Source organism: Acinonyx jubatus, chromosome C1 (genome assembly GCF_027475565.1).
Source record: "Acinonyx jubatus isolate Ajub_Pintada_27869175 chromosome C1, VMU_Ajub_asm_v1.0, whole genome shotgun sequence".
In the NCBI taxonomy this organism is placed as follows: Eukaryota; Metazoa; Chordata; class Mammalia; order Carnivora; family Felidae; genus Acinonyx; species Acinonyx jubatus.
In genome coordinates, this window is record NC_069381.1 from 159,141,329 (window position 1) to 159,164,299 (window position 22,971).

At 41.2% G+C, this 22,971-nt stretch overlaps 1 protein-coding gene and 1 long non-coding RNA gene across 6 annotated transcripts in view; one reads left to right on the forward strand and one right to left on the reverse strand.

Moving 5' to 3' along the window:
- LOC106987976 (uncharacterized) overlaps positions 1–1,100 on the reverse strand; it is a 138,572-nt gene extending 137,472 nt beyond the window's left edge. For all 3 annotated transcript variants that reach the window (XR_008295444.1, XR_003418801.2, XR_008295445.1), the window contains exon 1: positions 846–1,100. This is a non-coding gene — a long non-coding RNA (uncharacterized LOC106987976). The remainder of the gene's footprint in view (positions 1–845) is intronic.
- Positions 1,094–13,360, forward strand: CDCA7 (cell division cycle associated 7). 3 transcript variants are annotated; one of them, XM_015086313.3, is made up of 10 exons: positions 1,094–1,233; positions 4,108–4,233; positions 4,652–4,888; positions 7,570–7,806; positions 8,098–8,175; positions 9,556–9,756; positions 10,161–10,298; positions 10,906–11,055; positions 11,517–11,653; positions 12,236–13,360. In XM_015086313.3, the coding sequence occupies exons 1-10, from the start codon at positions 1,213–1,215 to the stop codon at positions 12,264–12,266; spliced, it is 1,356 nt and encodes a 451-aa protein (XP_014941799.1). In that variant the 5' UTR covers positions 1,094–1,212; the 3' UTR covers positions 12,267–13,360. The 3 variants fall into 3 exon arrangements, with proteins under 3 accessions (XP_014941799.1, XP_026911276.1, XP_014941806.1); XM_027055475.2 differs by having other exon boundaries at positions 4,784–4,888; XM_015086320.3 differs by lacking the exon at positions 4,652–4,888.
- The last annotated feature ends 9,611 nt before the right edge of the window (positions 13,361–22,971 follow it).

Below are 22,971 nucleotides of genomic sequence, written 5' to 3' on the forward strand. Positions count from 1 at the left end.
AAGACCCTCCCAATTCTTCCAATCCATTGTTCTCTAGCATTACTTGCTCCCAAGTTTTTGTATTCAATACATCCAGAAAGGAACGCGGTGGATTCACGCATGCTCTCTCACTGCAAAGGAATTCTTCCCCCAGAGAAGTTTTTTAAGGGCGAAAATTCGAATGCTTTCATTTCAAGCACTTGTTTTAAATGAGAGATTATAATTAGGGTTTTTTAAAGCAACCCAAATTATTTTACTTTTTCTTCTGAAAGCTACTTTATTTCTGCTCTCTACAAAATATGCTTAAAAAGTCACACCTTACTGCGTCGGAATGTCAGGTTTGATTAAAAAGGCAAATGAAAAACATCTCACATTCATTCCAATTTCGGTAATTATAAATTCTGACAAAAGATATGATCGCCAAAGCACATTAATAGCCTTTAGGTTCTATCCCGACAGATAAATTCTAAAGACTTTAGAATCCCGCAGTTTAGTCTTAACTAATAGCAACCCCTTTTTTTCTAATTTCAAAATCACAAGGCTTATGTAAAACTGCAACACAGCTTCGGGTGCTTTCTGGAATGAAACGTTAGGAGTTACCCCATTTAATCGCTTCAGATAACGATGTGGTTACCAAATACGAGGTGCCTCACTCAGGACAGCGACTGGGCTAACAAAGATTGTAGTTCGTGCTTAATTCTTTGATTTTTATATCTAATGATGTAAACCGCACGTCGCAATTAAAGTGCTAAATGCCAAGATCCCCAAGACTCCCGCGCTGCTCTCCATTACCCCGTATCTGCACTTTTCCTCTCTCAGCCCGGAATTCATGCAAATCAGCCTGGTAACCCCGAGGCAATACGAACCTCTTTCGCGCCATTCGCTCAGGACCGTGCAGCGACGTAAAGAGAGTGGTCCTGGAGCCCTAAAAGGGTCGTTTTTCTACGGTGGCTTTTGGAGATTCCTAGGTTGTTGCTCGAGGTCATAATATTTGGGGGGTGGCTTTTTCCCCCGGCGCCGAGTACGTCTCGCTCCTGGACACGCGGTTACCACAGCTTGCAGGACCTGCGCCCCAACGCGGGAAACCCGGCCGGAGCCCCGCCCCTCTGGGCCCGGGTCTGCGCGCCCCGCCCGCCTGCCGCATCTCCTACTCCTTCGGCTCACTGGGACCGCTGCTCGCGCGGTGCTTCGCTCTCCCAGCTCTGAGTGCCGGTCTGGGCACCCGCCACCGGCATGGACGCTCGCCGCGTGCGGGTGAGCGCTAGGCGGACTAACCCGAGGGGCGGATGCGGTGGGTGCTGGGCGCGGAACGACTCCCTCCAACTACCGCGGACGGAGTTAACTGGTGGCCGTCTTGGGCGGCATCCGTTTAGGCAAACGCCAGGTTTTGTGCATTTTGGGTAATTCGGTGCGCGGGGCCGGCCCCGTCTCGTGCGCAGGCTGTTCGGAGATGTGAGCAGTTTGCAGGGTTGGCCGCGCCGGAGAACCTGAGGCCACGTGCGCTCTAAGGGCACGTGCGCCCGGGGCCAGACAGTAGCCGGGGCTGGCGGGTTCCCCATTGTGTCTGCCGGCCTGAGCCCGGACGGAGAGGAGCGCCACCCTCCCCGCTCCCTGCGGTTTGCCCTGCAGCCGCCCAGCCCTTTCCAGCGTGCAGCCATGGGCGGGCGGGTGGCTCGCTGTGGCTTGACTCGTGCGCAGTGGGGTGGGGGGGGAGGGGGACCTTGGACGCGGTCCCCACGGGATTTTGCGGCTGCCACACCGGCATCCGCTTCTAACTGCCGAGGGCCGGTGGGTTTGAAGTTTAAAGGTGTTGCAAAAACGGTCTCTTTAGAATTTGCGTTGCACACGTGGGGGGAGGCGTCTCTAGTTCAGGGCGGTGGTTAAGATCACTTAAAGGATCTGGTGGTCCAAACTGTTCGCCCACCATTTGCTCGTTTTCCATTCATCAACCTTACTCGCAGCTGCAGGACGTTGCCCTGAATGGAACGTTACTTTTTGCTCTAACGGAAACCGGAACGTAGGGTCTGCCCCAGGAGAGGTTAGAAGTTGGGGGCTGGGTGAAAAGGAAGAAAGTGACATGCTGAAAATAAATAAAGATTAACACAAGTGGGGAAGCTGAGGTTCTCGTTGGGGGGGGGGGGGGGAGTGGACGTGTTGGGGGCGTGGTTTCAAAGACAGCTCCGCCGGGTGTAACCGGGCGTAGCTTTCAGGTAGAAGAAAGCCTTGGGCAAATTGGGCTTGGAATCTGACGTACCTGGGTTCAAATGTGGGCCATCCTGTGACTTGAGTAACCCACTTCACGTCTCGTGCCTCAGCTTTCCCGTCTGTTAAATGGGAAGAATGACAGCACCTTTGTTACAAGGAATTAATGTGAAAACATGCTTAGTGCTTGGCAGGAAAACAAAAACACCTACTAAATGGTATAGTTACCGACCTGCCGGAAAAGCTCAACTTAGCCATAACCATTTGCCTTTTTCTATGTCTTTTCCTCCACCTGTTAGAGTCTTGGCATGTGCTGACTTGTTAAAGCCCAGCATATGTTTCCCTGTCGGCTTCCAGTAGACTGCCTGCCTTGAGGCTGTCTTGGGCCTTTGACTGCTTGCAGGTAGATTGATGAGTAAATGGTGATAATTGCTGCAGCAGTGCAAGGTGCGCTGCTGTTTTAGGAGATTGCAGAATTGGGTTCTCCTGCCAACTGTGTCAGCTTGGGCGCTCTATTTCACCTCCCTGGAGTCTTGAATTTCCTCACCTGGAAAATAGGGTGTTTCTGAGAACCCCTCTAGTGGGTAGTAGTTCTACGTATTATCACATTTTCTTCCCTTTCTAAAAGGACAAAAGACGTCATTTTATTTGCAAGAGATTGAAATGAAATGCAGAATGTTAGGTGTACAAAGAAGGTCAAGAGTGTTCTTTCCATGGGGCGCCTGGGTGGCTCATTCGGATTCTTGGTTTCTGCTCAGGTCATGATCTTATGGTTAATGAGTTGGAGCCTCCAAGCTCCCCTCCCCTCTATGGGCTCTGCGCTGCTTGGGACTCTCTGTCCCTCCCCTCCCAAATAAATAAATAAAACTTAAAAAAAAGAAAAAAGAATGTTCATTTCACCTGACACCGCACATCTTGGCATTATTTTGTGGGACCTATAGCAGAGCTTGCCTTCCAAAGTTTTCATTGTGAGGAATCACTTTTGTTGCGTGGCCATATTTAAGAAAATTAAAATACAGGATCTAATACAACACTTAAGGAATCTCATGACATATTAAGAAATGGCAGAAACTGCTGTTTTAACAGGAGATAGACACCAATTTCATTTTTTTGTGAGCAATGCCAGGTTGTTCGATGTTTAACAAGTAATCTACAAGTAATTTGTGACTTAACAGAAGGACTTCTAAAAATTTAAGACTTGTACAGCAAGGAGACGGGAGAACTGAATATCAGGCCAGGCTAGTGGAGCGCTGAAGTGGAATCAGGCATTCTACCTGGGTTTGGAGTGCTGTTTGACCTTTAACTTGGCTCCTTGTATGTTTGTTCACTGAGTTGATGTACTTGATTTATAAGGACTTGTGCTGAAATCACTATACCCTTCCTGGTTGGAACAGGGCCTGTTTGAAAGCCTGCCATCTTGAAATAGAGGTGCTGCCCAGTTTTTGTAGTTTGGGAAATTAGCATCACAGTACAGAGCCCAAAGCTTATATAAAAAGACCTCATTAGGTTGATTTTGGCCGAGGAACTCTACCATTTTGTACTTTTGAAAATTTCCTTTTAGAAGTGCAATCTAATGTTTTTTATTAACAGGCAGATTTTAGGAGGTCAGCGTGAAACCCCTTGGGAACTCAGTATAACTCTCAGCTTGGTGGGAAGAAAGGTGCACAGTGAGGTAGCCCTATAGATGTTTCATTATTTTGATAAATGTCCTTAACAATATCCCTTCAAAGGGATCCCCTTCCTTTTATGGTTTTACCAGGTTTTGAAAATATTTTTGTAGCATTTGCAAATCCTCCTTTTTCTGTATAGGGCATAAGAAATGGTAATGTCGACTCTGCGCTGTTTCAACCTACTAAACTCAAAAATGATGTCTTTAGTTAGTGTAGTAAGTGTCCCACTTAATAGTATTGCCATTTTCCTTTGCAGCAAAAGGGTCACGGAGTAAAGAAGAACTTAAAGAAATTTAGATACGTGAAGTTGATTTCCATGGAAACCTCGTCATCCTCTGATGACAGTTGTGACAGCTTTGCTTCTGATAATTTTGCAAACACGGTAAGTGCTGCCTGAGAATAAACAGAATTGAGTCTGCAGTGCTCAAAATGCCCCCAAATGCTTTGTGCGTGATTAAAACTGCTTGCTTTTTGCCTGCATTTCTACACAGCCGCTAGGAAAATACAGTATGCATTGTAATTTCATTTCATTTTTTGCTGTGGTTCTAGGTAGTAATTGTTGGAGGTAGATTAGCTACTTATTCTATCCTTTTGAAATGTCGCCTAACCTAACATGCTTGACGATTTGCCATAACAACTCAGAAATCATTTGTAAACCTCTGAACCATTTTTCTTTGTAACAAAAGCTGTTCTCTTGTAGTGCACTTGTAAATGTGATTTGCTCTCTGCACGGTTTATGGAAAATTGGTTCTTGAAAAAGGGGGAAAATGCACAACCACATTTATTTATTTATTTTACAGAAACCTAAATTCAGGTCAGATATCAGTGAAGAACTGGCAAATGTTTTTTATGAGGACTCTGATAATGAATCTTTCTGCGGCTTTTCAGAAAGTGAGGTGCAAGATGTGTTAGACCATTGTGGATTTTTACAGAAACCAAGGCCAGATGTCACTAAAGAACTGGCCAGTATTTTTCATGCCGACTCTGACGATGAATCATTTTGCGGTTTCTCAGAGAGTGAGATACAAGATGGAATGGTGAGTTTGAGAACCAATATCAAGAAGTAAGGTACATTTACAGGCATGACATGCTTGTTTTAAAAAAGTTTTTTTTCTTGTAATTTTCATTTTAGTCATGCCAGGAAATTTTGTTGACCTTTTTAAAATTTTGAGTTCTTTTCTTCATGTCTTACAGCAGTTTTTACTGATGTAGTCCTACTTGTAAAGCTTGAATATTTTGTAGGCTCTGAAAATCTTGGAAACTGGTAAGATAAAATTGACCGACCTCCAGATTTCTGTTGCCACAAAAATCTACCCTGATGATCAGAAGCACACATGTCCTCCAGATCAGCCACATTCACATTGAAGTTCAAGTGCCCAGCCCAGTACCGGCCTGGCATGGGGCAGGCCTTTGGTAAATGTTGGTTCCCATGGTGGATCTTACATACATCTGCATCCAGAAAACCTGTGATAACTCATGTGCAGGAGTTTGAGTGCAGATAATGACAATTAGGATCCTTCATGCTTTGACTTTGGCTCCTTGGCTGGCTTTTCTTGTGCACGCTGCCTTGCCCATAACCTCTGTCATTCTGCTCAGGCCACTGCTGCTGCTGCACATCAGTCCCACTCTCCCTGAGCATACTGTTTAGTTCTGCAGACTCTTGCGAACAAGACTGTCTCAACAAAGGAAGCAGTGTGTTGATTTATAGCCAGGTGCGTGCTCTTCAGTTCATGGTGGTCTGATGTGGGGCCACTCCCGGGGACCACACTGATCCTGACTTAAAAGGACACCTGGCCACGGAGTGTTTATCACTATCTAACTTTGTGGTAATGTAACATTTCCCCTAAGAAGTGACGGTGGTCCAAATCAGTGCATATCGGGAGTTATTACTGGTCTGCAAATACTGGATGTGACCCAAACATTGTCTACAGCCTGAGTCATTTCTGGACAATGTTTCCATTCTTTGTGGTTGCTGTTTGTTTCGATTAATAACATGCCAATCAATTAAAAGTCTTAAGAACTCATAAAAGTTTGTCATTTTCTCCTAATCATGCATACTAAAAGTACATGAAGAATACTAAAAGCTGTTTGGATTTCAGAAATGTTTGAATGTTAAAAAAAAAAATGGCTCTTCCATTTCTGGGAGTTTTATGAGTGATATTTTTTCCTTTCTCATTTTTTTTCAACCACCACCACAGTCGATTTAGAATGTTTTCATCACCTCCCGCAAAACCCTGTTCCCATGAACATCCTTTCCCAATATCCTCAATCGGCAACCACCAATCTATCTTCTACTGTTAGAGGTTTTTATATTTTGGACAGCGTATAAATGAATGCAGTCTTTTGTGACTGGCTTCTTTCACTTCACGAAATGTTTTCAAGGTTCTTCCATGTTGTGGTATGTGCTAGTACTTGATAACTTTTTTACTGCTGAATGATATTTTCTGAAAATACTACATTGTATTTATCCTATTCATCAGTTGATGGATTTTTGGATTGATTGTACCTTTTGGCTATTGTGAATAGTACTTCTTTGAACATTCATGATCAAGTTTTTGTGTGGACATATATTCTTGGAGTATATATATGATTGGATTATATAGTAACTCTGGCCTTTTAATGAACTGACAAGCTGTTTTCCTAAGTAGCTGCACCATTTTACATTCCTACCTGTAGTGTGGGCGGGTTCCAGTTTCTCTATATCCTTCTCGTACATTCTTGTTACTGATTCAGTTCTAATAGTAGGTAATGAAGCAGTATCTTGTGATTCTGATTTGTTTTTCCCTAATGGATAATTTTAATACATCTTTAATGGTGGAAACTTACTTTTGGAATCTCCTTTTTTCTCTTCCTCTAATTTTTAAATTTTCAATAAGATGATTAGAGAGCTATCTAGAGTAGTCAAATTCATAGCGACAGAAAGTAGAATGGTGGTTGCCAGAAGCCAGGGGTGGAATGGGGAGTTAGTATTTCATGGTTACGGTTTCAGTTTGGGAAGATGAAAAAGTTTTGGAGATGGATTGTGGTGATGGTTACACAACAGTGTGAATGTATTTAATGCCACTGAACTATACACTTAAAAATGGTTAAAATGGTGGGGCACCTGCACGGCTCGGTCAGTTAATGGTTCAACTTTTGATCTCAGCTCAGGTCTTGATATCAGGGTCAGGAGTTTAAGGACCGTGTTGGGTTCCACGCTGGGTGTGAGGCCTACTTAAAAATAAAAACGAAAAGGTTAAAATGGTATATTTTTATGTCACATATATTTACTGTGAATTTTTTAAAAAGTAGATTAGAGAACAAAGACCCCTTTAATATAGTTTAATGCCCTAACCATTGAAACCATGTTTATGGGAGAGCACAATTGTAGGAATTCTTGTAATAAACCAAAGGTCTATTTTTTTTTTAAAGAAATTAAAAAAGGAGCTAGGAATTTCACATTTCAAAAAAATGACTCAAAACCACTGGCCTAAGGGCTATGATAATGACTTGTAATGATGTGTCTCAGATAGGCTATGTGAGTTAACACTCAGATTGTTGTAATTCCTGATTTTGTTACCCAGAGCTATCAATTACAATTGACAGTTAAAGTATTCAGTTAAAATTTATTTGATGCCATTGTCTCTTGTCCAAAAGGAATTTGGTAGTCATACTGGTGCAGCCTGTGGGACAATCAGCAAGTCATTAACGATTCTATTGTTCCCACCCAATTAACTAGAGACTGCAGTCAGACCACACTGGCTGCAGGACCCGAAGCCAGTGCAGAAGGTCCGGACCCCTCCGCGTGGCCATGAAGTTTCCAACTCAGAACACCAGGGGAGCCGCCAGCAAGAGAGCAGCACCCCCAGAACCCTCTGAGAATTCTGTGACCGATTCCAGTTCTGATTCAGAAGATGAAAATGGCATGAATTTTTTGGAGAAAAGAGCTTTAAATATAAAGCAAAACAAAGCAATGGTAGGTATCTGACTTTGTGCTAAAACTCTTCCTGGCCTTTCTCTAAGCCGCTTGTTGCTTATATCTGTCCTAAGAATTATTTTCAGTGTAGCTGTGAAGTCTTCATAAAATATGCTTTAAGACGTGCTTCTTTTTCCTAAATTCCTAAAAAATTTCCTTAAAAAATCTTTTTTAATCATTAAAGTCTCAGTAAATGTGTAAGTTAAATCAAACTCGAGATGTGCTACTGTAATTTCATTTTTGGCAAGTAACCTAAACTAATAGTTCCTGTTGAATTTTTTCCCTTTTTAGCTTGCAAAACTAATGTCAGAATTAGAAAGTTTCCCTGGCTCATTCCCTGGAAGGCGTTCCCTACCAGGCCCCAGTTCGGTAAGTGTGATCCTTATTTGTCTAATAGTATTATGGACAGGTCTAATGTAGATTTGTTATTTTAAAATCCAATTTCCTTATTTTGTGTAGTCCTACAGACAAAGAGGAAGTAGAGAAAACCTTCTAACCGATCTCTGGGACCTCTTCTGTACATCCCAGGGCAGGTGGGGCCTCCCCAAGCCATGCTTCTGCAGTGCTTAAACTAACCCTTCGGATTGGTTCTTTCTGTCCTTCCCAACTCAGCTAAGCCCCTCAAGCACAGGGAGTAAATACTGAAAAAAAAAAATTTTTTTTCTTAACATTAGTATATTCCTTCTACATAATAGATGCATAATAATAGGTTTTTAATAACTGAGAATGAGAAAAAAGAAGGAAAAAACAATTTTGTTTAAATGTTTGTTTAGTTTTGACAGAGAGTGCATGCAGGGGAGGGGCAGAGAAAGGACAGAGGATCCAGAGCAGGCTCTGTGCTGACAGCAGCAAGCCCGACCCGGGCTGGAACTCCCAACCCATGAGATCATGACCTGAGCCAAGTCAAACGCTCAACTGACTGAGCCACCCAGACAACCCAGAAAAAGCAATTTCTTAACCAAGTGATGGTCTACTATATGTGATTCTTTTCTGAGGAACTAAGCTGGTGCAACTAAGGGGAATTTGGGGTGCATGCTGTGGTACAAAAGGAAAGACTTCCTTTCCCCACCTCTTCCTGAGGAAAAAGGGAAGAAGCAAGCAAGAAAAAGAAGGAAAACCACATACATACGTTTTTCTCTGGCACAATATAGAAATAGTGAGAATGTTTCAGAGCTCGAGATGTTGTAGAAAAGGTGGTGGTGGTGATGGTGTTGTTTTTGGTTTTTGGGAAAACAAGAACTATTCATCTTTATTAAGTGGAAGGATAAGTAGATGATCTCTCAGTTTGAGAGGAAACAGCTTGGTATTAGAAAAGCAGAATTACGGCGCACCTGGGTGGCTCAGCCGGTTGAGTGTCAGACCTCGGCTCGGGTCATGATCTCACAGTGTGAGTTCAGGCCCCGCATTGGGCTCTGTGCCTATAGCTCGGAGCTTGGAGCCTGCTTCAGATTCTGTGTCTTCTCTCTCTCTGCCCCTCCCCCGCGCACGCTCGCACGCGTGCTCTCTCTCTCTCTCTCTCTCTCTCTCTCTCTCTCTTTCTCTCAAAAATAAACATTTAAAAATTTTAAGAAAAAAAAGAATTACAATAGCTCTATCATTTCGGGGCTCATTTTCTCATGAATTCTAGAAAGAACAAAGAATTAGGAAATGGAGCTCTTCTTTTACTTTTACAAAAACATACTTAAAGAGAAGGTGCCACAGAACCTTCATTCTGGAATAAATGGGTTCCATCATATGTGTTTTGTTTAGCAGTCAAAGACAACCCGGAGGCGTACATTCCCAGGTGTTGCTTCCAGAAGAAACCCTGAACGGAGAGCTCGTCCTCTCACCAGGTCAAGGTCCCGGATCCTTGGGTCCCTTAGTGCTCTGCCCCCAGAAGAGGAGGAGGAAGAGGAGGAAGATAAGTTCATGTTGGTGAGAAAGAGGAAGACCATGGACAACTACATGAATGTGAGTTCTCCACATTTGTGCTCGCCCTTCCGTTTATCGTCTTCCACAGGCCCAGCGTCCAATACACAGCACAGGGACACACGCAGCCTCAACGCCAGATGACCCGTGGTAAACATGCTTCTCAAACCGTTTAAAATTGTTAATGCCATATATGCTATCAAATAGATGGGCTTTGTTATTAGATGATCAGGTCAAAGGTTTCTTCACCTTTTCTTAATGTCGGAATCATTTCCATGATGTTGTCCCAAATATCCTTAGTAAACTTAACAACTTGCATCTTCTCCATAAGCTCTAAAACAGATTTCTAGGTTGAATTCTTTGTGGAGAAATTACAAATCCTGTATCTGAGATTCAGAACTTGGGAGCACCAGTAAGAGCGCTATTCCATGATTTTTGTCATGCAGGAAGATGACGTGCCCAGAAATCGTCGTGCCGGATCCATGACCCTCCCACATATAATTCGCCCTGTGGAAGAAATTACAGAGGAAGAGCTGGAGAACATCTGTAACAACTCTCGAGAGAAGATCTATAACCGTTCATTGGTACAAGCCTCTAAATTGTTATCTGTGAACGTGAAAGTCTGTGAGAGAAAGGATAGCTTCTATCCTTAGAGTTTTGCTAATGTTAAAGGTCTCACCATGTGGGATATGTGCCTGTGTGGTTTTTTGTTTTTGTTTTTTTTTTCTTTTCATAGAAGAAAAGAGAGTTTTTAGCATCTTTGGAATATAGACCTCTTGGTCTGCAATAGTAGTATTTGCTTAGTAAGCCTTTGGTAGTAGTTGATCTTTTCTCAATTTAGAAATTGATTTAGCATATATCTACTATATACACAGTTGCTGGGTGTATGGTGGTATACTAAAGATAAAAAAGGATTTGGGTGGGGTTTTGGTTTTTTTTGTGTTTGCATAAGATGTTTTAGTAGAGAAAACTAGTGTTGATCATATTAACTATAGCATGTGCCAATTGAATGAAATCAGTATGCCTGAAATACTTTTCATGTCTTTAGCATATACCCATGTATGTAGATTTGAAATAGGATTCAAAGACGAATTGTCAGACTCCATCCACAAAGAAGGACATTCTTTATGCTATTTCTCTATACAAAAAGCAGTATTTTATTCTTTTTTTCCTTTATTTGCCTCTTTGTAGGGATCTACTTGCCACCAATGCCGCCAGAAAACTATTGATACCAAAACAAACTGCAGAAACCCGGAGTGCTGGGGTGTTCGTGGCCAGTTCTGTGGCCCCTGCCTTCGAAACCGTTATGGTGAAGAAGTCAAGGATGCTCTACTGGATCCAGTAGGTTCCTCGAAGGGGTGGTGCTGTGGGCTTGAAGGTCAGCCACGAGTTGAAAGGGCCCAAAGGAGGGCATCCATGAGAGGACTGAGCCCTTATTGTTGTGCGGCATACATATTTCAGGGGAGGCTGATGAATTCATAGTGTTGGTGCTAGGTTAAGTGTGAGCCCCTTTCCAGAGTTTGTGGGACCAGGCCGTTCAGGGGATGCAGATTCTGTTTACCCCTGCTATTGCTATGTAACTTCCTCTGCTGCATTTCCTAAGAAAATAATCCTTCGAATGTAGGAAATGACTAATGGAAATTAATCCTATTAAAAAACCTATGAAAGGTTTTTCTATTCATTAAAAAACAAAAGATTTAAATGCAATTGATGATACCTACCTTAGATTAAAGAGAAATGGATAAGTAAGAGGAGGAAGGGAAGATTTGATTTAACTGTGCCTTTTCACAATTCTCCTTCAGAACTGGTATTGTCCGCCTTGCCGCCGAATCTGCAACTGCAGTTTCTGTCGGCAGCGAGATGGGCGGTGTGCGACTGGGGTCCTTGTGTATTTAGCCAAATACCATGGCTTTGGGAACGTGCATGCTTACTTGAAAAGGTAATTGGCTGGCTTTTCTCTCCTCCACACCCAAATCTTAACATTCGTTTATGTATCTTAGTAAGAAGGTGATAGAAGTCAGAATAGCGGTTATCTCCAGGTGGTGGGAACCGCATGTTTTGACTGGAAACAGGCACATTGGGAGTCTTTTTGAATGTTAGAGACATTTTATATCTTCATCTGGGTGGTGGGGACATGTACGTGTGAGTGTGTAAAAATTCAAGTTGTACATTTCAGATGTATGCACTTGACTATTTTACAACTCAGTAAAGACATTTTTAAATAATTTTTCTTGAAGTTTACTTATTTTGAGAGAGGTAGACAATGTGAGTCGGGGAGGAGCAGAGAGGGGGAGAAAATCCCAAGCAGGCTCCACCCAGTCAGTGGAGAACCTGATGCAGGGCTCGAACTTACAAACCTTGAGATCATGACCTGAGCCAAAATCAAGAGTCAGGCACTTAAACCGACTGAGCCACCCAGGCACCCCTCAATGAACACATTTTTAAAACAGTGAATTAAACTTTCGAAAGAAAATTCTTAGGTCGAAAACCATATCCTGACATGTTCCTTTCTCTCTTTCAGTCTGAAACAGGAATTCGAAATGCAAGCATAGCATTTAGAAGATCCAGTACCCGTCTTCCACTGTGCAAATCGTCCAAGTTCAGGTTTTCAATTTTGTCATGTGATTGGAACCTGAGTTACGAATTTTGATGATCAGTCTGTTCTGTAGGAAACACAAATCAAGTTCCTCTCACTAACAAACGTGTTTCTGAGCATCACAGAGGTATATCTCTAGCTATACTGTGCCCTCCTGCTGTTTCTTTGCTTTTTCCCCCACCCCTCACCTCATTCCATCCCCCTCTATTTCCAGTGGTTCCCTCCCACCATTTTGTTTCTGAATTCTTTTTGAATAGCAATTTTATGAAAGCATGTTTGATTTAATTGGCGTTGAAACCGCCCTGGAATCTGCCCATAAAACCAAGCACTTAGAAACAGTAGTAACATTAACTAACTACATCTATTGAATTCCAGAGAACAGCCCTCTAACTTGTTTACGGGAAAGCAGTGAGCACAATTTATGATTTATTGTTCATACTAGTTAACCTTTTCTAACAGAATCAAGGCACACAAGTCTTAAAACCATGTGGAAAAATTGGGTAATTGTTGGGAAATGGAGTATTATTATTTTGGATGCCTCTCGTGAGAATATTCCATGTATTGTGCAATTGTAGTTTGCCAAGTTTATTTCCGTTCCTACGTAAGATGTTTCAAATTCCTGATCATTTTGCATGGAAAATTGATATTAGTACTAGTCTACGACTAGTCTTTGCAGTTTTTACTTTCTTGAAGTTATAACTAGGCACAGAGTTCATGTTCAGGTTTTAAGCACTTTTATAACATGAGAAGTGCCTTTTTGGAGTTGGGTGACTTTCAACAGTTTAACTTGACATCTCTGTCCTTTTAATTTCTGGGCAGAATTCATGTGTCGCCCCTATCCCCTACCCGACCCCTTTTTGCATTAGATCGTTTTGTAGAGGTGGAATCAAAGTGTCTTTGTCCATTTTCTTTGCATGTGTAGCCTATTGCTATGGCCATTCAGTGTTTGATGCCTAATTGGACATTGAATCAATAAATGTAAATAGAGCTTTTGATCTGTAATGCTTTTATACAAAGTTTTTTATTTTAATAATAAAATGTTATATTCTAGCTTGTCTGTTTTCTTTTTTATTCTTTAATAATCTTAACTGCACTGAATCCTAATTGTCTTCTCATATTTAAACAAAAGACCATTTCTACCTTTTATAGAGTCTGCCTTTTGGCTTAAGTTTCTGAAGGTTAAGGGCCAGCTCTTTTGAACAGGACCTAGCTTGGTGATATAACCAGTTGCTGTGATCAGAAAATCAGCGGAGACAACTATAGATAGAAAATAATACATGCTCATGAAGTTTTACAACTTTGTTTTCCTTTCACCATTTGCCAACCCAAGAACTAACACCAATTTCAAAATACCTGGCTTGATTTTATCAGCCATTTGAATATTTTTTAAGTTAGAAAAAAAGTTTTTTAAATTTATTTTGAGAGAGAAAGCGAGCAAGTGGGGGAGGGGCAGAGAGAGGGAGGGGGAGAGAGAGAGCCTAATTTGGGGCTCTAACTCATGAATCATGAGATGCCCTGAGCCCAAGTCAGACACTTAGCAGACTGAGCCACCCAGCTGCCTGTATTTATTTTTTAATTTTTATACTTTAGGCTCCACGCCCAGTGTGGGGTTCAGACTCACAACTCTGAGATCAAGAGTCACATGTTCCACGGAACCATTCGAGTAATTAGGCCATGCTATATTTTGAGGCCTGCTCTAGAACTGAGAGAAGCCAAAGACAAGGCACGGTCTGAAAGCTCTCATAACCCAGTTTAGACCAGAGTTGACAAATTACAGCCTGTGGGCCAGATCCTACTGTAGCCTATATTCATATGGCAGTTGCACTAAGTATGTTCTTTACTTTTTTAGAGGGTTGTAAAAAAAGCATGTGACACAGTGGTTTACAAAGCCTAAAATGTTTACAGTCTGCCACTTAACTATAGGTTTGCTGACTTAAACTCTAAACTTCTCTTGGAAATCCTGTATACCCCTATGTACTCATTTGGGGAGAAAATGATCAAGCTATGGGAAGTTATACAACTGGTATTCTAGATAGATCCAAAAGAAATGGGTATTTTTATAAACTTGGGACTCTTAACCCAAATTGTAATCTATCTCCCCCTTTTAGGTATGTGATTAGGAAGGTTAAATTCAGGGGAGTTTGTAAAATTGGTCGCTGTCTGGGATATTTTTGTTGTTACCATGTTTTAATATGAAATGGAACTATTGTTTTTCACTCAAGAATAGTGACTAGTAACAGCTGATTCCGAGACTTAAACGATTTACGGTCTAGTGGAGGAACAAAGAGAAAAACCTAAAAATGGAATTCTGAGTGGGAATGAACACAGGAAGAGGCATTTTATAGCACTGATGGGCCCATGGGTTTTGTAATGACTTCCATCTTACAGAAAAGATACAGATCAGTGGCTTTATTTGGGAGAACGAGTGGGGGAGGGGCAGAGAGGAGAATCGAAGATCCAAAGCGGCCTCTGCCCTGACAGGCTGACAGCACATGTGGGGCTGGAACTCATGAACTGCGAGATCATGTTCTCAGCTGAAAGGCACTCAACAGACTGTGCCACCCAGGTGCCCCAAGATGTGTGTTTTAAGAGAAGTCTGTGCCTTTATTGGCCGAGCAACTTAAAGAGGAATGGAGTGGAGGTAGTGGGTGGCCCGATGCCAGACTGGCCCAGCTTCACTGGCTTGCAGGTGATGGAGAACTCGCCCAGGTAGTGGCCAATCTTCTCTGGCAGGGCGATCCTGCTCCCCTAGTGAGCCTTAACCTCCTGGGGCCCCTCCCTGGGCGCCCCCCCGCCCCCAAACCCGGGCCGTGCGCAGGCGCCTCAGCAGCCATTACCTCGCCCGCAGCAGGCCCGCGTTGCTACCCCCGCAGCTGCGCACTAAGCCAGTGTGTGAGCGGCTGGAGAGACAAGTCCAGCCGGTGGTCAAGGCCCACGCAGTGGTAGGTGCACTTGCAAAAGGTGCGCTGCTGCTTCTGCTTTACTTCCACCATCTTGTTGGCTCTTCAGCGAAGGTGAGAGAACTTAAGTTTTGACAATTAGGTGTGAAGAGTAAAGAGTAGTTTATGGCATTTATGCTCCAGGAATTGTCTTTACGTTGGTCTCTCCAGCCTGGGCTCCTGAGCTTCCAGAGGCTCTCCACCTTTATCTACATCAACTGAGGGGTTGAGGAATAAAAAAGAGACTGTAATAGACTCAGTAGTTTAATAACGAAGAGGGGCAAAAGCAGTTAGGGGGTGCTGCCGCGGGGCATAGTTGTGTTTTATTTTGCTTTTAAAAATGAGAGGGAGCTTCTGATGGCTCAAGATCAGGTAGAAAATAGGGTTATTTGCATACCAGGGGAATGGAGTAAGAAAGTTAAGTGCTTTGAAGTGTGCCTGCAAAGTATTAGGTTCTGAGTGAAGAGTGATAGCAAGTCCTAAAGGGAATAAAAGGTGAACAAATGTTATTTTACCTTAATGTTAGTGACACATTTGTGGGGTAGTATCTTAAGGATGAGGAAGTAAATCCAGAGAAGTTGAGAAAAATGCCTAATGCCACATAGCTGAAATGGCAGAGCTAGACCATTGTTCCAGGGAAGAGGCCTGTGTCTCCTTTTTTGTTTTTTCTTTTAAAACTAAGCTGAGCTTGCCTGCCTTAGAAAAGCAGAAGGTGCTCATCAGATTCTGTCCATGAGAACAAGGTATATTGGATGCTGAGGCAAGCTTGGCTGAGGTGACTTGCAGAAACCCTGTTGAATAGGGAGAGAAGAGGGCCAGGAGGGAGCTGAGGGCTTCCTGTGGTCACGGATAGTGGGGAAACTCAAATACTGGATCATACAGCAAGGGTGCTGTCAACCCCTGAGGCTTTTAACCACAGGGCATTAAAGCCCTGTGTGTTGAAGATGACCTTTTAAATAACTACAAGGTTGAGGAAGGCTGAAGATAAGAGGGGCCAAGAACTTCCCAAGGAGATGTTGCTGAGACAGTGGAGGATGGACTAAAGCCTGGAGTGGCAGAAGGAAGCTGGGGAATCTGCTTGGAGATGTGTAAGAAATCAACTTTGGGTTGCGGAGAAATTGGCATGTTCCAGGTAGAGGCCTCCATCCATTATAATATCCAAGTGATGAAAGACTTGTTTGAAAGAGCAAGAAGCAAAGGAGACACCATTTAAGGCTAAAAGTCACTAACATTTTGGTTGTTGTCAATCTCCCTTGCATTTTGTTTTATATGGTAGTATTTATTACTATATGTACAACTTTTTTAGCATTAAGAATGTCAAAACTTTTTTTAATATTTATTTTTGGGAGAGAGAGAGCACGAGTGGGGAAGGGGTAGAGAGAGAGGGAGACAGAGAATCCAAAGCAGGCTCCACGTTGTCAGCGCAAAGCCCCGCATGGGGCTTGAACCCAGGAACCGTGAGATCAATACCTGAGCCAAAGTTGGATGCTCAACCAACTCAGCCAACTAAGCCACCTAGGCTTGAACTTGACCCCAAGATCAAAAGTCAGACATCCAACCCACTGAGCCACCTAGGTGTCCCATGAATGTCAAGTATTTTATATATTTTTACATTAATTTACTTATTTTGAAAGAGAGAGAGATGGGGTGCCTGGGTGGCTCAGTCGGTTGAGCGTCCGACTTCGGCTCAGGTCATGATCTCACGGTCTGTGAGTTGGAGCCCCGTGTCGGGCTCTGTGCTGACAGCTCAGAGCCTGGAGCCTGCTTCAGATTCTGTGTCTCCCTCTCTCTCTGACCCTCCCCCGTTCATGCTCTGTCTCTCTCTGTCTCAAAAATAAATAAATAAATAAAAACATTAAAAAAAAAAAAAGAGAGAGAGCATGTTCAAGCAGGGGAGGGGCAGAGAGAAGGAGAGAGAAAATCCAAAGCAGACTCTGCATTGTCAGCACAGATCCTGGTATGGGGCTCAAACTCCCGAACAGTGAGATCATGACCCTAGCCAAAGTTGGATGCTTAACCAACTGAGCCACCTGGACACCCCAATGTCAAAACATTTTAAAGGGCTATACAGTGTTTATATGGATGGTCCATGTTTTACTTAAACGGTTTCCAATCTTGGGGTGTCTGGATTGTTAATCTTTTGCTATTATGAGTAATGCTGTAGTTAGTATTGCTAAGGCTAAATCTTGGGTTAAAATAGAGGTAGAAAGTAAAGTAATCCTTTAATTACAGAGATGAAGATAGTAGATTAGGAATTTGGGAGAGTGTGTGGCTGTTCTGGAGACCTAAGCTGCCAAGGGTTGGAAATAAACGTTGGTGCAGCCCACAGGTGGGAGGAGAGGAGGTAAGCTATTTCACTAGACACCGAAATAAGAGGCATGGTTGACCATAGGGAAACTCAACCTGTACATAGCTGGCCAAAGAAGAAACATTGTTTTATATAATCCTGTGCCTTGAATTAAGGAAGTTTATTGAAAGTGTTCATTGTCAGATGAAAGTACCTGCTGGTAATGCATGATTGCGTCAGTGCAACATTACAAATATTTGCCAAAGGAAGAAATGTTTGCCAAAGGAATAAAACTATAGTTATGCACCTCCTAGGCGCAACGCACAGTGCTCAATGCAGTATCTGTGTTAGCTTTTCATAGCAGGTATTTTAGAGTTTAGGAGACTCGACAAGGTTAAGTAACTTCTGAAGACTGAAGAGCCCATGCTTGTTCCCCTAGCCTGAAAAAGGAGATATTAGACGAAACACCCTTGTGAAGACTTCTGATAAACCTGGTTATATACCTTGATCATAACAGATAACACCTGCCACTCATAGTTACATGTTTATTTTAGTTTTTCCCTTTACAAGACGGTGAAGTTCTTGAGAGCAAGACCATCTTTGATCCAAATACCCTTATCATGTAGTAGGTACTCAGTAAATGTTTATCAAAGGATTCATTGAGTGTCCCAGGCAGGATATTTCCTTAGATTTGGGTAGAAAGAACTAAAATTATGGTGAAGGAGAAATAATGAGTAGATCCCAACATTGAAAGCATTAACTCCTATGAGGCATAACCTTTCTTTATGATATAATACTTAGCTTGCCGTGAAACTGCCATAGTCAATTCATTTGAATTTATGCATTTCTAATTATGTATTTTTCTATGGGAAATATAATTTACTTCATCATACTAACTTTGAAGAAATACTTCTACTGGATAAAATATTTGTATTATTGAGCTACAAATAAGCTACAAATTGAGCTACAAAAAGATATTTTTCTTTTTAAGTAATCTCTACACCCAACTTCAGGGCTCAGATTTATAACCCTAAGATCAAGAGTCACATGTTCTACCAACTGAGCCAAACAGACACCCCTACAAAGATAATATTAGATACAGTAGCTCCGAGTGTTACCATGTGTTGAGGGGAGAACTTTCGGTGGCAAAAATTGAGTGCATAGAACTTTTTTTTTTAAGAGAAAAGAGAGCCTCTCCCCACTTCCATCACTAACTTCACCAATGATAAACTGATGGTGCATCCTGCTTCATCTGTATTTCTTTACTCCCCCCCAACCCACTGAATTATTTTCAAGAAGATACGAGACATTGGGGTGACTGGCTGGCTCAGTTGAAAGAGCAGGAGACTCTTGATCTCAGGGTTGTGAGTTTGAACCCCATATTTGGATGTAGAAATTAGGTAAATGAAAAGAAAATTAAAAAGTAAAACAGAAAGGGGTGCCTGGGTGTCTCGGTTGATTGTCTGACTCTTCTTGATTTCGGCTCAGATCATGATCCCAGGGTCCTGGGATTGAGCTCCGCTTTGGGCTCCTCACTGAACATAAAGCCTGCTGGCTCTCGCTCTCTCTCTCTCTCTCTCCCTCCCCCCCACTTGTCTGCTCTCTCTCTCTCTCTCAAAAAAAAAAAAAAGAAAACACCAGACATTATATGTCATTCATAAAGGCTTCAATATTTTTAAAAGGTAATGACTCTTTTTAAGAAAAAATAATAAAAATGATATACCTGCATAAAATTAGCAAGGGTTTCTAAATATCAAATATATCAAATACCCCCTCACTCTTTTTATATAGTTGTTTTCATTTGAATTCAGGAGTCTTAACTCTTATTTATTTCTTTAAAGTCTCTTTTAATTAATAGGTTTCCTCTCCCTTCCCCCCCTTGCAGTTTATTTGTTAAAAAAAAAAAACAATTTTCCTGTAGAATTTTCCAGTTTACTAATTTCCACATTTTACTAATTGAACCCAGGGTGTCCTTTAACATGTTCCTCTGTCTTCTCTGTTAGATCCAGAAAGTTGATCTGATTCAGCTGCAACAATACTTTATAGCTAATGTTGTGTACTGACATCAGAGGACTCTTACTATCCTGTTGTATCCCTTTTTATATTGTTCATGGCAACTGATAAACATTTCCTGTAAATTCTCTTTCCTTCTTCATTAATCAACTGGAAACATTCCCTTGTGGGGGATTTAATTATCCCAGGTAGAGTTTGTACAGAAAAGCTATATTAAGGACTTGATTTTTTTTTTTTTTACCCATTTTTAGAATCAAAAATTAGGTTTTTAGTTTCCTCCAGTGGCCTAACAAGGTTTTTTGGGATTTTTATTGTTGTTTGTTGTTTGTTTGTTTTTGTTTAAGTATCATATGACCTCCTAAATTTTTCAGATGTTTCATGTGTTCAGTCCATTGCACTTCTTATTATTGATGCCCAATTTTGACCCAGTGGGAGGGAGCCTCTTCACATAGACCCCTGAATCCTTCTAATATGACCCCAATGGTTTTTGATAATTTCTTTTGTTTTCTAATAAAACAAAATGTTCCAGGCTTACCTTACACGTTTTCTGCCCCTAACCTAGAATCAGCCATTTCTCCAAAGTGTTTTGTTTTCAAAACACATTTCTTTCACGTATATCTACTATTTATCTGTATATGTATGCATATGTACACAATTATATAAACGTGCTTATATATAAGCAACTATATGCTTTATTATTTTTATATTTGTTGTATTAGCAATATCACTGTATACACACATATATATGATTTCAGAATAGTACCAATATTATTACTAAAATATAAATACTGGGGCGCCTGGGTGGCGCAGTCGGTTAAGCGTCCGACTTCAGCCAGGTCACGATCTCGCGGTCCGTGAGTTCGAGCCCCGCGTCAGGCTCTGGGCTGATGGCTCGGAGCCTGGAGCCTGTTTCTGATTCTGTGTCTCCCTCTCTCTCTGCCCCTCCCCCGTTCATGCTCTGTCTCTCTCTGTCCCAAAAATAAATAAACGTTGGAAAAAAAATTAAAAAAATAAAATAAAATAAAATATAAATACTATTACTGAAAACAGTTTAATATTTTTTTGGTTTGGTCCTTAGAGTAAGTCTTTTGGTACACATTACTGTTTCTGAAATCATTTCGAACAGTTCCTCTTTATGTGGTTAAGTCACCAACTCGATGCATTGTGAGGTCTATTTGTTTTGTTTTATTTTTATTTTAAAGACTGCTTTTTAAAAAACTAGGATTTAATTCAGTTTTATAATGTTAAACAGTTACATATTTTCAAAGTCAAGCTTACAAAAATAAGGTGTTTTTAGAGAATCTAGGTGATATTTCTGTTCTCTCACCCAGATCCTCTCTCTACATATAGGTAAACATTTAAAAAAATTTGTGACTTATACTTTGATTTTCAAAAATGTAAGCAAATATGTATAAATATTTGTACCCTCCTCTTGCCATCTCAGATAAATGGCAGGATATTACTCACTACATACTTTTTTCTATCTTGCCTCTTTTATTTAACTATATATATGTATGTATATATATATATATGCATGTATATATATACGTACATACATATATATATGAGGAGGAAACGTAACTAATTTTATTATACATAGAATATTGTACAAAGAATTCTGAAATATACTTACACATATGAACACTGAACTAAGCTTTAAAGTTTTAGAGACAAAAATATGGTGGAGAGTGGTTTTCTGTCCTATTCAAACACCCAGGGACAAACTGTTCTGTGAGCTTATGCTAGGGAAGTCTTCTTGCATACTTAGTAGGCGAACCATTTCAGCAGGAACTAGTATTTTGCCTTATTTTTATTTGATTACATGTTCTTTAATAGACTTATCTTCAAATTTGTCTTCTAAATTGAATAGCTGTAAATGTTTCTGGATACTTCTTGAAGACCATACAGTATGGCTTTTAAAAAGGTAATAATCACCGCAGGAGCTTGCCTGAATCTCCAAGACGTGACCATTTTGAGTATCCTAGTGCTTAAGGAGGAAAAATATGTAAATAAAATTCCTTTATGCAAATGTTTCCTGCAATTCTCATTGCCATCCAAATTCTTGTAAATCATGATAAACAGATGCTACTGAACTAAATGACTAAGTAAAATTATGGAGATAGATTCTATTTATCTTATTTTTCAGTGTTGGGGAGGGAGAGAAGGATATTAACTAAATTTTATCTGTCTGCATGATGATTAGGGCAGACACCAAGAACTCTATTAATTGAGTTCAGCAAGGCGAGATGTGGGACTCTTAAAAATTGGAGAGCTGCCCTGGGTAAGGGAGAGGTTCTACTGCAACTTAGTTTGCTTTATCAGAGAACTGGGTTTGAAACAATTCAGTATCCAGCTTGCTGGGTCTTTGCCTACTGTTTAAATTCTTGTTACTTTTGTTCTTAAGAAAACTGAAGTAAAATTTACTTAACATAAAATTTACCATTTAAAAAAAATGTGCAATTTGGTAGCTTCCAGTACATTCACAATGTCGTGCAACCACTGCCACTGTGTAACTCCAGAACATTTTCATCATTCCCATAGGAAGCTGGGTACTCATTAAGCAGTCACTCCCCCTTTTCCCTCTCCTCTTCAGCCCATGGCAACCCATCTGCTTTCTGTCTTTATGGATTTGTCTGTTCTAGACATCTGGGAACATACAATATGTGGCTTTTTGCAACTGGCTTCTTTCACTTAGCATTATGTTTGCAAGATTCATCCTTGTAGTAGGCATCGGTACTTAATTCCTTTTTATGACCAAGTAATATTACATTGTATAGACGTATCACAATCTATTCATTCATCAGCTGATGGATATTTTGGCTGTTTTCACCTTTTGGCTATTGTGAGCAATGCTGTTATGAACATTTGTGTGTGTGTGTGTGTGTGTGTATTAAGTTTATTTATTTTGAAAGACAGAGCTCAAGCTGGGGAGAGGCAGAGAGGGAAGGGACAGAGGATCTGAAGCAGGCTCTGTGCTGATGGCAGAGAGCCCTATGAGGGGATCAAACCCATGAACTGTGAGATTGTGACCTGAGCCGAAGTTGGATACTTAACCAGCTGAGCCACCCAGGTGCCCCATGTTATGAACATTTGTTCACAACATTCTGTTTGAACACCTGATTTCAGTTCTCTTGGGTATATACCTAATAGTGGAATTGTTGGGTCATATAAGAACTATTTTTAATTGTTTGAGTAACTGCCAGACTGTCTTTTTCAGTTTGATTATGCTCTTTTATGCACAGCTTTCATTGTAATAGAATCCAATTTATCTAGTTTTTCTTTTGTTGTTTGTGCTTTTGGTGTTGTATCTAAGAATCCATTGCCACATCCAACACCATGAAGATATGTGCCTATTTTTTCTTCTACATTTAGGTCTTTTGAGTTCATTTTGTATATGGTGTGAGGCAAGGGTTCAACTTACC